The 13,924-nt window shown below is 37.6% G+C and overlaps 1 protein-coding gene across 1 annotated transcript; it reads right to left on the bottom strand.

Annotated features, from left to right (window-relative positions):
* Positions 1-1,025: 1,025 nt before the first annotated feature.
* Positions 1,026-6,493, bottom strand: lim2.1 (lens intrinsic membrane protein 2.1). Its single transcript, XM_037119002.1, has 5 exons — positions 6,376-6,493; positions 3,560-3,741; positions 2,442-2,591; positions 1,955-2,089; positions 1,026-1,140 (listed from the first exon to the last, which is right to left on the bottom strand). The coding sequence occupies exons 1-5, from the start codon at positions 6,429-6,431 to the stop codon at positions 1,079-1,081; spliced, it is 585 nt and encodes a 194-aa protein (XP_036974897.1). The 5' UTR covers positions 6,432-6,493; the 3' UTR covers positions 1,026-1,078.
* Positions 6,494-13,924: the final 7,431 nt, after the last annotated feature.

Here is a 13,924-nt window from a genome sequence, read left to right as displayed (position 1 = left end):
AAGGGACCAAAGCAGATGGTGGTAACCCTGGCTGTGCATCAATCCCTTTTATGGAGCGCACCAGGATAACAAGTTGCTTTTAGGAGAAAATTAGAAAGTAAATGAAACAAATGGTGATGAAATCGCCTTAAAGATCAATTCTTGTGGCGCGACTAAGCGGCTTTTTGTGGCCATTTCATTAAGTAAAATTTTGAGTCGGTCCAGGCAGTGCGTCACTCCATTAAGCGGCACGTTTGGGTAAGAGGGCTTCAGTAGTGTATTGGGTAATACTTTTTAAAGCTGCTGTGCTGAGGATAGTGAACGATAGATCCAGTGAATAATGGGATGTAGCTCCTCTTCATTTCTTTATCAGTTTGTTAACCCACGTTAAGTATGTTCACATTTTGGGGCTTACAGAAATAATAGTACAAACCAGTGGTAGAGTATGTCTACATCATAGGTCCCTTATGGTCCGTTATATTCTATAGTATTTCTAAATTACATAGGTATGACAGAAATTGTTTACGATGGATATGTAACAGAATGATGGTTTACTGTATTAAGTAGTTTCAGCTGTCTTCAGTAAGATTTTTTTCAGTACTCCTCTAAAACCTATTTACACCAATAGCACGTTTTTCAATGCACCCTCTAGAATTGTGGGGTAAAAGATTAAATTAGTCCACTGCGTAATTTTGGACTAGCGGAGTTTTCACGGGCATATAAGCTTTTGCTTTATGTGATTTCTATGTAATCAGCCCACAGTTTCTGAAAATGTACGTTTTGTTGTTTGTTATATATATCAAATTAGACATAGTAACAAACTGTCACCATTACCAAACGTTACCAGACAACGCTAGAAACACTGTTACTGGTAAATCGCCAGATAAAGTAAGTAGAAGTAACAATACACACTGTCCGTGGATGAAAATTAACAGTAAAGAAATCACCTTTTTCATCACTTCATCTTTTATTGAAATCATTAAAACTTTGATCGTTCATGCTGCAGAGGTCAGTTCTGCCTCCATGCTGAGAGTCTACACTGCCTGCCGCTCTCATAATCATAATCCATGTCTTATTTCTGGATGATGGTTGATGTCTTCTAATGCGGGTTAGCGCTCCTGGGGCATTCATGCATCCGATAGGCACACAAATAGAATATACCTGAAAAAAAACAAAGGTGTTGGACATATGTTAACCAAATTTAGATTAGGCTACATGATTTTACATCAATCCCTTAACGTAAAAGGCGAAGTATTGTGGGGAGTCTATGCTTATGTTTAAACCCATAAAACATGTGTTGCTTTATATTTGGTGCTGTTTTATGTGTGATCTGTGTGATTTTAATTCCATAGCTACATTACAGTGGTGGTCAATTGCTATTTTTGGGCCCTAATCAGTTATTGAATGTATTTCATCAGACATCATAAATTGAACTGAGTTTTTTTAAATTCTCTATACACCAATCTATATTTTTAAGGCCTTCTGCTGTGTCAGAAACATTTGATATGCATACCTAATCCATACAGTGGCTAATTCACATTATACATGTGCATCCAATTAATTCATGCATTTTTTGAAAAATATAGAAATACCTGTACATCACAGTCTTTCTGCTTTTCATCACTACTTATTAATTATCATAGTTATACTTCTTTGTATTGTGATGATATTTTCACTAACATCATGGTATTTTCACCATATGGATGCTGCTTCCCTCAATTTTCATATTCAGCATAGTGAAAAGCCTGCTGAACAGCAGGTACTACACAGCATGGGGGCGGATTCAGAGATGAGTGCTTACTACAAGCATCACTTACTGATAATGTCACGTCATTGATCCAGCTGCTTTATTATCGGTTAACCAATATATGGGTTGACTCTGCTCTGCTGAAAGTTGAGTTATATCTTGTAATTTTACGCTATCTCTGGAAAAGAGAGGAAGCCAACTGATATTTTTGCTGCTGTGCATATTTACCTGAAAAGAAGGTGAGCACCACTGATACCCAGCCAATGATATAGGACCAGGAGAACCTCCAGTTTCCATAGCGTTTCCCATAGTAGTTAATAGTCACACCAGTGTACACTGCCATTGCTAGAAACACTAAAAAGCCTGAGCAAGACAAAAGTTAATATTTAAATGTACTGAAAACATTTCTGAAAGTTGTACAAACAGGCAACCGTTACTGCTGACTGCTGACATAGAAGCTCTAATATTCATTAAATCAGAAAATTACTTAAGTTGAATTGAATTAATGAAAAGATTGACTGACAGAAGATTTAAGAATCATGTAATGAAAATATTTTTTTTCCCCAATTCAGTTGTGGCCATTGGTTGACTCTTAGTTACAGAATAACACCAAATTGTTTTGCTAATCCTGAACAAAGGCCTTTAGGTATAAACAAATGCAAATTACAGCTCAAACCAATGCAGCAAAGTACAGAAACAGTGAAGCTGAACTTACATGAAATGAAAAACAATATGCCTGCAGCAAAGGTTTTGTCAAACCTGTCAAAGGAGGAGTAATGGATGAAGGCCATAATGCCAATGATGATGCCAATGAAACAGGCCAAAAGAGATAGGATCATGAGGGCACGGGTGGCATCTAAGTGGGCTGTGGACAAGATCAAAGGTCAATAGGTACACTGCCAGGGTCATTGCGCGTCAACAGAGGTGAATGATCTTGCTTGAATGATTGTGACCCTGTTCAAGGCCTTGCTAAACCAATATGAGGAAGAATGGTAGAAATGAGAAAAACAGATCAAATCATAAATTCCATTGAATTTCCAATGGAAATCCTGAATCTATCAGTCAAATCTTTAACAGAAACATAACATACTATACTATAAGATAAAATGGCACATGCAGTTATGGAGACAGAGGCAATCTTGCAAGAATCAACATGATGTTGAAATTGGCATTTTGTGTGATTTGGTGTTGCTTTAACTAAAACTCAATAAGAGGAACCAGCAGTCATTAGATTATCTACCTCGGCTTTGCACTGTGTTTTCAACTCTTAAACCAAACAAAAGAAAATAACTAAACTGCAGAGTCAGGTATCACAGCTGTTTTTTTCCTATTAGAGAAAAGATCATGATCTCGGCAGGTTTTACAGATCAGTAATATATTCAGTACTTATTTTTTGTAATATGTTTATGACAATCACACATTTACTGTTACATTACACTATAATCTTGTGAGAAAGGCAAAGAGCAAGAATAACGTTACCTAATATTATGAAGCTTATTATGCCTAAGCTACTAACGGAAAAATCTTTTTTACACTACTGGTCCCTTTCAGTCTGAATAGATAAGAGAATGAGTCAGTCCAGCTGCAGTCCAACATCAAATTAATTACATAGAGCTTTGCAGATGCTGAGCTTGTTTACTAGCCTCCTGAGCAGTTACTGTTCAGGAGGCTACTGCAATCTTAAACACGTTGACATTCAATCTTAGAACTCATCTTCTGAGCTTTACCTCAGCCAATTAACTGATTTCTGCTAAGGAACAGCTCCACCTTTTTGTTGAGCTAACTGTAAGTAACTCCCCAATCATCTATATGAACTCTCCTGGTTACACTTACCAATGCTATCATTGTGTGGGAAACATTTCCCTGGCATACAGTAGCGCCACAGGCCCTGGTGCATGTAGTTGCTGGATTGCCGATACTGCATCCAGTAATCGGTTGCTGTGGAAACTATCAGGAGGATGTTCCCCACGCCTGCACAAAACAACCCTCCACCCATAAAGCTGTACATCCTGCACCTGCAGACACACACATACAGAGGTACATAAGGTCACTTAGCATCAGTGGTCAGTGACAGGGCCCACTCCTCTCTCCACCTTGTACACACACACTTCAGGGAGAGAGGGTCTAAGTGTCAGTAATTGTGTTGTAATGAACATATTATTTCCACTGGATTGAACTGTGGGGTTGCCTGTGTGTGTATGCTCCACTTTGTTCTCTAGGAGATCAGTCCCTGAAGATGGGCTTCACATACAGCTCCACCCCCCAACACAAGCACGCATGCACACACGCATGCACAAACACAGGTTTGTCTAGCCTCTATCCATGCTTTGATACATGATACATCTATTGCTCATTGTTCCACCTGGATGCAATTTCCTGCAGCCATCATCTCTTTCTCATAGAGAACTGTCGTGGATTCTCTTTTTTTTGGGGCGGGGGGGCTGGGGGGGGCTGGGGGGGGGGGATGGCAGATAGATATATCTTGTTATGTCTGAAACCTGAATGGGATGCTCGTTGAAGAGCTCTGTGTATTCACTGAAGAGCTCTGTATTACTGGATCACATTTTCCTCTTAGCATCCTCTCTTGCACGCTCCAACAGCTGTCTCAATCTAACGCAGCAAACAATTTAAATCCATTTGATCCCCAGCATGCCAATTGTCTCAGAATGTCAATAAAGCAAGTTGTAATAATTCTATTTAATGATCAGTCAGCCAATTGGATTTAATGTTTTCATGGTAGTCATTTTCCTGTAAGTCAGGATAGAACCCTCTGAAACAAGCAGTTATATTTCATTTTCTTTTCATTCAGACAGTGGCCTTGTTTGTGACAGGCACTGACCTCGAGGCTGACTGTTTCCTCTCAATCACAATCACATCACTCAACCTTTTCCCCTCCAATTTCTCAACTTCCACCACAAATGTCTTACTGACAAACACTTGAGAGAACTGACCTATCAAGATGAAGAGAAATACTGTGTATGTCTGTCATATAATCATTTCACTGATATTTGTATCAATGAGATGATGATGAAATCCTCCTCTTCTTCACTATATATATATATATATCTATATATCTATATATCTATATATATATATCTATATATATATCTATATCTATATCTATATCTATATCTATATATATATATATATATCTCTCTCTCTCTATATATATATATATAAATAGTGTGTACATTTTAAATGCCCAGAGCTGGTGCTTTGACTCCACAGAGGCAAAAAATCACACAAAGAAATGAAAACAAACAAAAAGATAAACAACTCTGTGAACAAACAGATATCAGTAAATAATCAACATTATCCTACCTTAATCAATCCCTTTTATGAAGATGTTTATGAGGACAGGGTGGTCTGACAAAATAAAACAAGAACCTTTGGTGCCAAGACAGGCTGATTTCCAGCAAGCTAATAGCACTAGCGTTTGACAGGGTGAATAGGGAGAAACTGGGGCTACAGCAAACACATATCTGAGACAATAGGCCAAGCTAACCACCAGCCAATCAGCACCCACCAGTTCTGTGGTTTGGGAATCTGCTGAAAAAACAGAAATGGCCAAAGCTTGGCAAGCTAAAGTAATACTGATGACTGCATGGTTTTGATTGAAAGTGGAGGGCTGAATGGGCTTTAGTGAAGAGCAAGTCAGGCATTAGATCAGGATCTTTGGCAGCTCTGCCTCTGAATTTTGTTCTGAAAAAAAAAAAAAAAAGTTAAAATATATATATATATATATATATATATATATATATATATATATATATATATATATATATATATATATATATATATACACATATATATACATACATATACATATATATATATATATATATATATATATATATATATATATATATATATATATATATACACACACACACAGTCATACTCTGATGTATAATATATATATATATATATATATATATATATATATATATATATATATATATATATATATATATATATATATATATATATATATATATATATATATATATATATATATATATATATATATATATATATACACAGTCATACTCTGATGGTGGGGGCTGTTGTGCAAGGTGCTGACCGGCACATCAGGAGCAGTTTGAGGTTCAGCATCTTGCCCAAAAACATTTCAACATGCAGACCAGGGGAATTGAACCAGCGACTTTCTGATAACAAGACGGTGGCTTGAGCCACAGCCAACCCTTTGTTTTACATTCTTTGCTGCACCCGATCCACTGGCAACCAAACAGCCCCACATCATAATACTACCAGCACTATGACAGTAGGTATGGTGTTCTTGGGTTAAAGGCCTCATTTTATCTCCTCCAAAGAAATTGCTGCTCAGTTTTTGCTTCATGTGACCACACTGTTTTCCTGTAGGTGGTTTCTTTTTTGTCCATGTGATCAGCAGAAAACTTCAGTCAAACTTTTGTCTTGCATGGCAGCCTCTCAGCTCATATTGATGTAAATCACACCTGACTGTGGACACTAACATGGTAGTGTTCTAGCAGCTTCTAATTCATTGCAGGCTTGCTTTTTGGTGATTTTTGTTTGACTCTTGACCATCCCAACCAGTTTCCAGTAGGTTTTTGTTTCCTTCCTGATCAGGGTAGTGACCAAAACTGTGCCATGCACTTTGTACTTACAAACAATTGTTTCCACAGTAGATTTCATGACCTGTTAAACTCTGAAATGGCTTCATTTGACTTGTACAAATCAGTAATGGGGTTCTTTCAGATGTATGCTAAGCTCTTAAGACTTTCCCCTTGTAGTGCTTCTGGCTGAGACTAATGGCTGTATCAAACAAGCCCTAATAAAATGGGCCCAGAAAAGTCTACAGCTGTTATCAATCAGAATCACTCAGAAGAAGTCAAGAGGATATGCAACAAAGACAATTTGTTAGACACAACTTTCTATAATCAACACAATTGATCATTTGTTGTGTATGTTTGATCCAGCAGATTTGGTCACATTTTCAGAAGACCTATGATAAATTAATTACTGAACGAAACTTCTATGTGTATGTGTTCCACTCATTCCATCAGAGAGGTGAGTGAGTACATATTGATGCAGTTCCTTATAAAAGTACAATAAAGTATAATAAAAGATAGGGTTATCAGGTGATTTGTTAGTAAAACACGTTGAAATTCATAGACCATAAGAATTTTACAATGTAATAATTAATCTCAATGTTTTACAGCTTGTGTGCTGCTCCGAAGTTGTGAAAAAAATTTAGAAAATATTTTCTTGAAAAGAGTTGGAGTTGGATCAGTTTAGTGTATGACCTAATTTTCAGTTTTGGTAAATATATAGACAGATTTTGAGTGTATTCAAGTGTAAACATAAGTTTCCTCCATAATGACTTGAAAATCCAGCATTCATTCTCATCCAGTAGTTACATTGCTGTATAACATAACATTTTCTTGTTGAAATACTTGAAATTTATAGAAATTCCACCTTGGTAGCACCAAAGGTAAATGGAGGCAGCAGATGTTTGAACAAGCAGCTCACACCAGCACAGATCCCTCCACTGTGTTCTGACTTCATGTTTCTTTCATTTTGGCCATCACCTAGCTGTATTACCTCCTGTTGCACATCTTTCCCATATCCAGCCAGGCCTCCCTTTGCTTTCTTGCACACACACACACACACACATGCACGCACACACGCATGCACGCACACACACACACGCACACACACACACACACACACACACACACACACACACACACACACACACACACACACACGCACACATACCCTGAAGATGAAAGGAGAAGAGTAGCTCCATTACCTGCATTACAGCAAGTTGCTCAGACCAATTGACAACAACAAAATGTCCCAGAAAAAGCATTTTTTTCTCCCCAAAATTTGAGTGCTGTACTTACATCTAACTTCATTTTTATAGACCACAGCCTATTTTCTTCCATCTGGAGTGTGGCACCCAGGAGGGCATTTGATATCCTCCCATGCACCATCAAAGTGGACAATATGCCTCTGTGACAGAAGAGCAAATCCATGTTTTCTTGAATTCATCCAGCTTTTGAGAGATTAACTTTGTTATGGAAAGTCTACATTTATGTGGTATTATTGGTGGGTAAGGAGCTCATGCAGCAATAAGGAAGGTAATGTGACGAGAGTAATTACAAAGAGTGTGTGGCTGGTGTGCCTGCATTGTTATTGTAAAGTTACTAAGCTTGGGCACATCTGAAATCCCTCTGCACATGGGCTTGCTCATGTGAACCTGCTGTCTGAGCATGATGATCCACTTTTTGTCTTCATGTTGTAAGCTGTTTAAAAAGCTATGTCTCATTCAGAACCTCATCACTTGAATTTGTAGTTAGAGGATCACAGGCTTTACTGACTGACAAAATTATAACACATGGTCTCTGCTTATGCAAGTTGTTAAGGTGATTTTGTGGTGCCTGATCAAGTAAGTACATTTATTCAAGTGCATTTCTGTGGAACTTTACTCTTGAATTTCCGGTTCCTCCTGCCAATATTGTACTTTTTGTTTTACGACATTTTAGCCGATGACTACATACTTTGGGTTTACACACAACATGAATAGGAGCAGGATAAATGTATAAACAGATTAAAGACTCTACATACTCAATTATTATGTCTGCTTATAGCTACTAAGGTTGGGTTTTCATTTGGTCACCCAAAAAATACATAACTAACAAAAATCATAAAGTTGTATTTTGTTCCACAACAAAATCCATGAAGAACATCAATGAAGAACAGTCTCTGTGAGGCCACAGCTCTCAGAGGAAGTCAAATCAAGGCAGTACAGTTTAAATGTCTGTATAGATTATGCTTACATTTTGATGCATCGGTTATTAAAATCTATTAATGTGTTCAACATACTGTCAAGATAATTATTAATAATAATTCTGTATTTTTACTCAAGTGGAATTTTGAAAACAGGACTTAAAGAGTATCTTTACCTTTTGCGATCACCACTGAAAGAAGCAGCAAGGAAACTTTATTTTCTGTTGTTTCTTTGGCCCCTGTGGACAAAAGTGGTATGAGCATCACTGCATCCTGTCTAGAGTCCTTGATCTGACTAGCATGTGCATTTGTTTTGGTAGCAAGTAAAAGAAATACACAACATAATTTTAACACTATTTTGCTTTTTCAAACACAGTTGTTATTCATATTTGTGGCTATTTTAGATAAATAACTGTCATATGAAGATGGTGAAACAAAGTAACCTTTGTTTTAAAAAAAGGCTTCTTTCCACAGACTGTGACACTCCTCAATTAATTCTCAGCACTCTGCCACATGAAACAGTTATCTTGTAACCTTATCTGCACTGCAAGTTAAAATCTGACCTGGTAAGAGGCATTAAGAATAACAATATAACTTATATTAAATATCTTCTGTCTTTACGTTAGAGGCATTGACATAAATTTGAGACTGTTTTATAACCAAACTCCTTGCAGTATATTGAAGTAAAGGATTTAAATACATTTTCCACCAATTCATATCAGGTACAACAAAAAGAAAGCTGAAAGGGGAAAAGTATTGAGGGTATATGTGCATGTTCTTTTGTAATTGCATTCTGAAGGAGATAAGTGGCACATCATAAATTTAAGGCAGTCTTTAGGAGAGGATCACAATACATTCCACTATTCTCTCACTCTTTTGCAGGGATGTGCACATGATTATAGAAGGGCAGGGGCTCAAAGTCAGAAAAGGGCAGGAATTTGTTTATTCATTAAAAAAACACACAAAAATGGCACTTTTTAATAAGAGGCAAAAAGGGCAGGGGCTCAGGCACCCCTTGGGCCCTGTGCACGTGCCTGCTCTATTGGGTAACAAAACGTTAGAAAGCTTCCACAAACTGGTTGCAGGTGGAAAAACAGTTGTGTTTCCTTAGTAAGAGATGTGAAATATAAAAAAAAAAATATAAACGTATCTTCATGGAGAGCCCCATCCCAAAATTGCTTTCCAAAATTAAATCCAAGTAAATCAATCACTTGGATTCAGGTGTCTTAATAAATCATCATTCTAATAATTTCAAACACCCAACATTATCTCTTGAAACTGAGTGCACAAGACACACCCAAAAACAACATTAGGTTTCATGGCAATATAAACACAAATTCAAAGTTTTGATGACATGCAATATCTCTTTTTTATTACAATTATAATATCTATCTATCTATCTATCTATCTATCTATCTATCTATCTATCTATCTATCTATCTATCTATCTATCTATCTATATATATATATATATATATATATATATATATATATATAAAACAAATGTGTGAACTCATATGCTCACAGTCTAATTTCTGTTTATTCATTTTCATCACTTATCTCCATTTTTTTCTACATTCTACAAAAACAAACAACAACAAAGCTATTTTACAGAAAAACGGCCTATAGATCATCGAAGAATATAGGTGTGAGTGATCAAAATGAGCTAAAAAGTGTGAAATGCTGGTATTTTTCAGCTGTGCTGTCACAAGGCACAAGTCTACAAAAAACTATAATGGCCTCTGGAAGTCACTGACATTAGTCTGCCAAATGCTTGTAAATCTTTACGTTCCAGCCACGCTTCGCCTAAATGCTTAAATCAACTCCTCGGAATTGAATTTTCAAACCTTCAAAAGGCTAATTTGTGCAGCAAGTGCTTTCAGCATTTTCTCAGCAAATGAATGGTGGCTCTAATCATAAGAGCATGTGGCCTCTCCACACCCACCCATGAGACAGCCCTGTGGACGGGGAGAGAAACATTTCCGCTTAACCACTTAAATGAATATATCAAGAAACTAATTTGCCATTTTAATTGCGTGATTTAGGAGGACGCTACTTCACTTGCCCCTCTTCCATCTTGGTTGATTTCCAATGTGAGCGCACATTAGATTGATCTATGAAAGACTGCAGAAATCACAACACTTAAGTCTTTTCATTTTCCCTCCCTAATGAAATAATTGAAATTCCTGTCAGTGTCTGCACTTAAGCCCCACACAAATATTGCAGGCATGCTGTGTAGCTGAATGAATTGTGAATGGCTTGTTTTTGTCCTTTCTTGCTTGCTGCATGTTCTTTTCTTTGCCTTCTACCTTTTTTTGTCTTCCAAGAGCTACAGATTCATTCCATCTGTCAAGCCCAGAAATAGATCAGTACATCCATTTTGCTGAGATTTGCCCGTCCCATTAAGTGATTGCTTGTAGAAATGGCAGGGGACATTTCTTCTGATACGTTCCCTGAAACAGCGCTGGCAGACATTAAGGACATATTATTGAGTCCCATTTTCTCCCAGCCACAAGGATATCCATTAGAGTGGCACACAGTCCTAAATTTTTCCATTTTCTCCCTCACCAAACTTGACTTTACACATTATTTCTGCCTCTGTTTTGTAATTTGCAGCCACAAATTATATCAGGGAAAAGCCATCTCGTAGCATGTGGCTCCTCTTCCCAGGGCTATTTGCCAGGACTTGATTCTGAAGTGTCAAAATGGGCCCATCGTTACAGGTAATCATGACTGACAGCAGGGTGCTTAAAAGTCCATACAAGTTGGCCCACACTGGAAACTTTTTGTGTGTGTGTGTGTCAGACCTGTGGATTTTGTTTTGATTCCTGTACACAAACAGTGACTTGCTTTTAATGCTTTACAGACAAAGAATATTTCTTTGTATCTATATTTTCTGAAACACTGATAGATGGTCAGAAACTGAATGCAAAGACGGATTAAAAGAAGATTGTAGATTCCAGATCAAATAACTAAACCCCATTTGATGCATATGTGGATTAAGAAGAAGAATGTTATATAATTAAATTATTATCAAATTATCACGTGGTTTCAGACTCGACTGGAATCGGACATTACATCCCGATCAGGGATGTAAGGGACTTTTTATAACCATTATGTGGTGGTACAGAGGCAGACCGTCTGACACCACTTTGCTGCAGTGACGCTGTATTTTGAATTTTGAACGTGGACCCAATTTTATTTTCTTTTTTTTACATCAGAGCACAGTTTTTGGCAGAACAGTGTGGAAATAAATTAAAAAGCGAAAGTAGTCCAGAGCGACATATAACATAAGCAATACAACCGTTTCGCGGGGAAATGCTAACTGAGTGATGCTAACTGGCATGTCACTGAACACAATGTTGCTCACCTTCACTGGGACAGGGAGGGGTACAGTTATAGGGAGACTGGGGTGCTGCTGACTCATTTACTAAATGAAGCAAGGACAATTATTTAATATGAATATCTTGCTAAACATTTCCCTGCACTGATTAAATGTTGATGAAATGTAGGCTAACACTAGTCTGTAGTTAGCTAGCTTATTTCGCTATGGACATTAAGCCAACAGGTTAATATCAATCACAGGCTATAGTCTTCCCACTCTTTTAGGTGAAAAACTAGGTCACAGATTGACACCCTTTGTCTTTCCTCTCTCTTTTTCCTCTCTTTCCTTTTTTGTAAAACCAGATTTTGATTTTGGCAACACTGTGATTACTGTAGTTCTAGCATCTACTCGTGACTACAGCTAAACACCTTCACTGATAAGTGCTAAGGCCAGACCAAACCATTTCATGCAGATAGAGGGGGGTGGTTGGTCAATATGGCTGTTTATTTTTTGATTAATGGGGACAAGTAAATAACAAGTAAAAACAAAGAGATCATTAATTATATTATGATATATATATGTTTATATATATATGTTTATGTGTGTGTGTGTGTGTGTGTGTATATATATATATATATATATATATATATATATATATATATATATATGTATATACACACACACATACATATATCATAATATAAGTGCAGATGCAGTCCTTCAGCAGTTGCTAGTGCAGAAATACAGACAAACCAACCGTTTGGAAGACAGACCAAGATCTGGGCGTGCAAGGGTTTCTTCAGCAAGAAATGACCGCAAACTGCCGAATGACATCACCGGAGCTTCAGCAGCAGTGGTCAAACCAAACCGGTGTCCAGTGTTCCACCCGCACTGTACATGGCTGACTTTTAGATCATGGGCTAAGGTCCTACAAGGCTGTCAAGAAGCCTCTGATCAATGAGAGACGAAGGTTAGCCCGGCGTCATAGGGCCCAAGCACACAGGAACTGGACAGCCAGGGATAGGAAGAAGATTCTGTGGTCAGATGAGTCCAGTTTCCAGCTTTATCTTCCTCCTGCTAATGTGAGGGTACGCAGAAGGCCAGGCGAAGCATTATCTCAAGCATGTACAGTATCTACTGTCAAGCATGGTGGGGGCAGTATCATGGTTTGGGGATGCATGAGTGCTGCTGGTGTTGGTCATCTTACTGTCTGTGATGGCACACTGAACTCTGCCAAGTATTGTGCCATTCTCGAAACCCACATGCTCCCATCTGCATGTGCACTGTTCCGTCAAGGTCAAAACTGGATATTTCAACAAGATAATGCCCCTTGCCACGCATTCAGGACCAGTAGAACTTGGCTGCAGGAGCACAGTATCCAGGTCTTAGACTGGTCAGCTCAATCCCCGGACATGAACCCCATTGAAAATCTGTGGTGGATTATCAAAAGGTCTGTTTCAAAGCATAAACCGAAGTTTAGATGAATTAAAAGCACTAATTCAAGAAGAATGGGACAAGACTACCCCTCAGCAGTGTGAAAGGCTCGTGGGGAACATGCCAGCCAGGATCAGAGCTCTACTGCGTGCTAATGGTAGGGCTACTAAATATTAACTTGATAATGTAATGGTTTATTTATTTTTTGTTCAGTTTTGAACACATTCTCTGTTATTTGTTGACTTTGATACCGACAATGTTGAGGAACTGACATATTAAAACTGTCAAGAATTTAGTTTTGTTAGTTTTTCTTGTAAATAATAAACAGTAAAAACACAATTTGTATTTGTTTGTGTCTGTCTAAACACAAAAAAGATTTTTCCACAAATATTTCATGATAATATCTGAGATCTTAAAGGGTGTCCGAAATTATATATATTTTATATATATATATAATTTTATATTAGTTTTAACCTATTTCTTTGGTAGGGGCCCTTGGAACTGTCCTATCTCTTCCCCACTATATGGCCCCCTGGTCTGCTGTCACAGTGTGTCATAGACTCACCTGCTAACACAAGGAAAGTGGTCGGCCAATGTTGGAATAGCATATGCAGAGTAAGAAAGAGCCATATGAACGTATATACTTTGTCCCAACAAAATAA

The sequence above is a fragment of the Acanthopagrus latus genome, chromosome 13 (assembly GCF_904848185.1).
Source record: "Acanthopagrus latus isolate v.2019 chromosome 13, fAcaLat1.1, whole genome shotgun sequence".
Classification (NCBI taxonomy): Eukaryota; Metazoa; Chordata; class Actinopteri; order Spariformes; family Sparidae; genus Acanthopagrus; species Acanthopagrus latus.
Note: the sequence above shows the minus strand (reverse complement) of the source record. Positions and strands in the feature narration are given on the sequence as shown.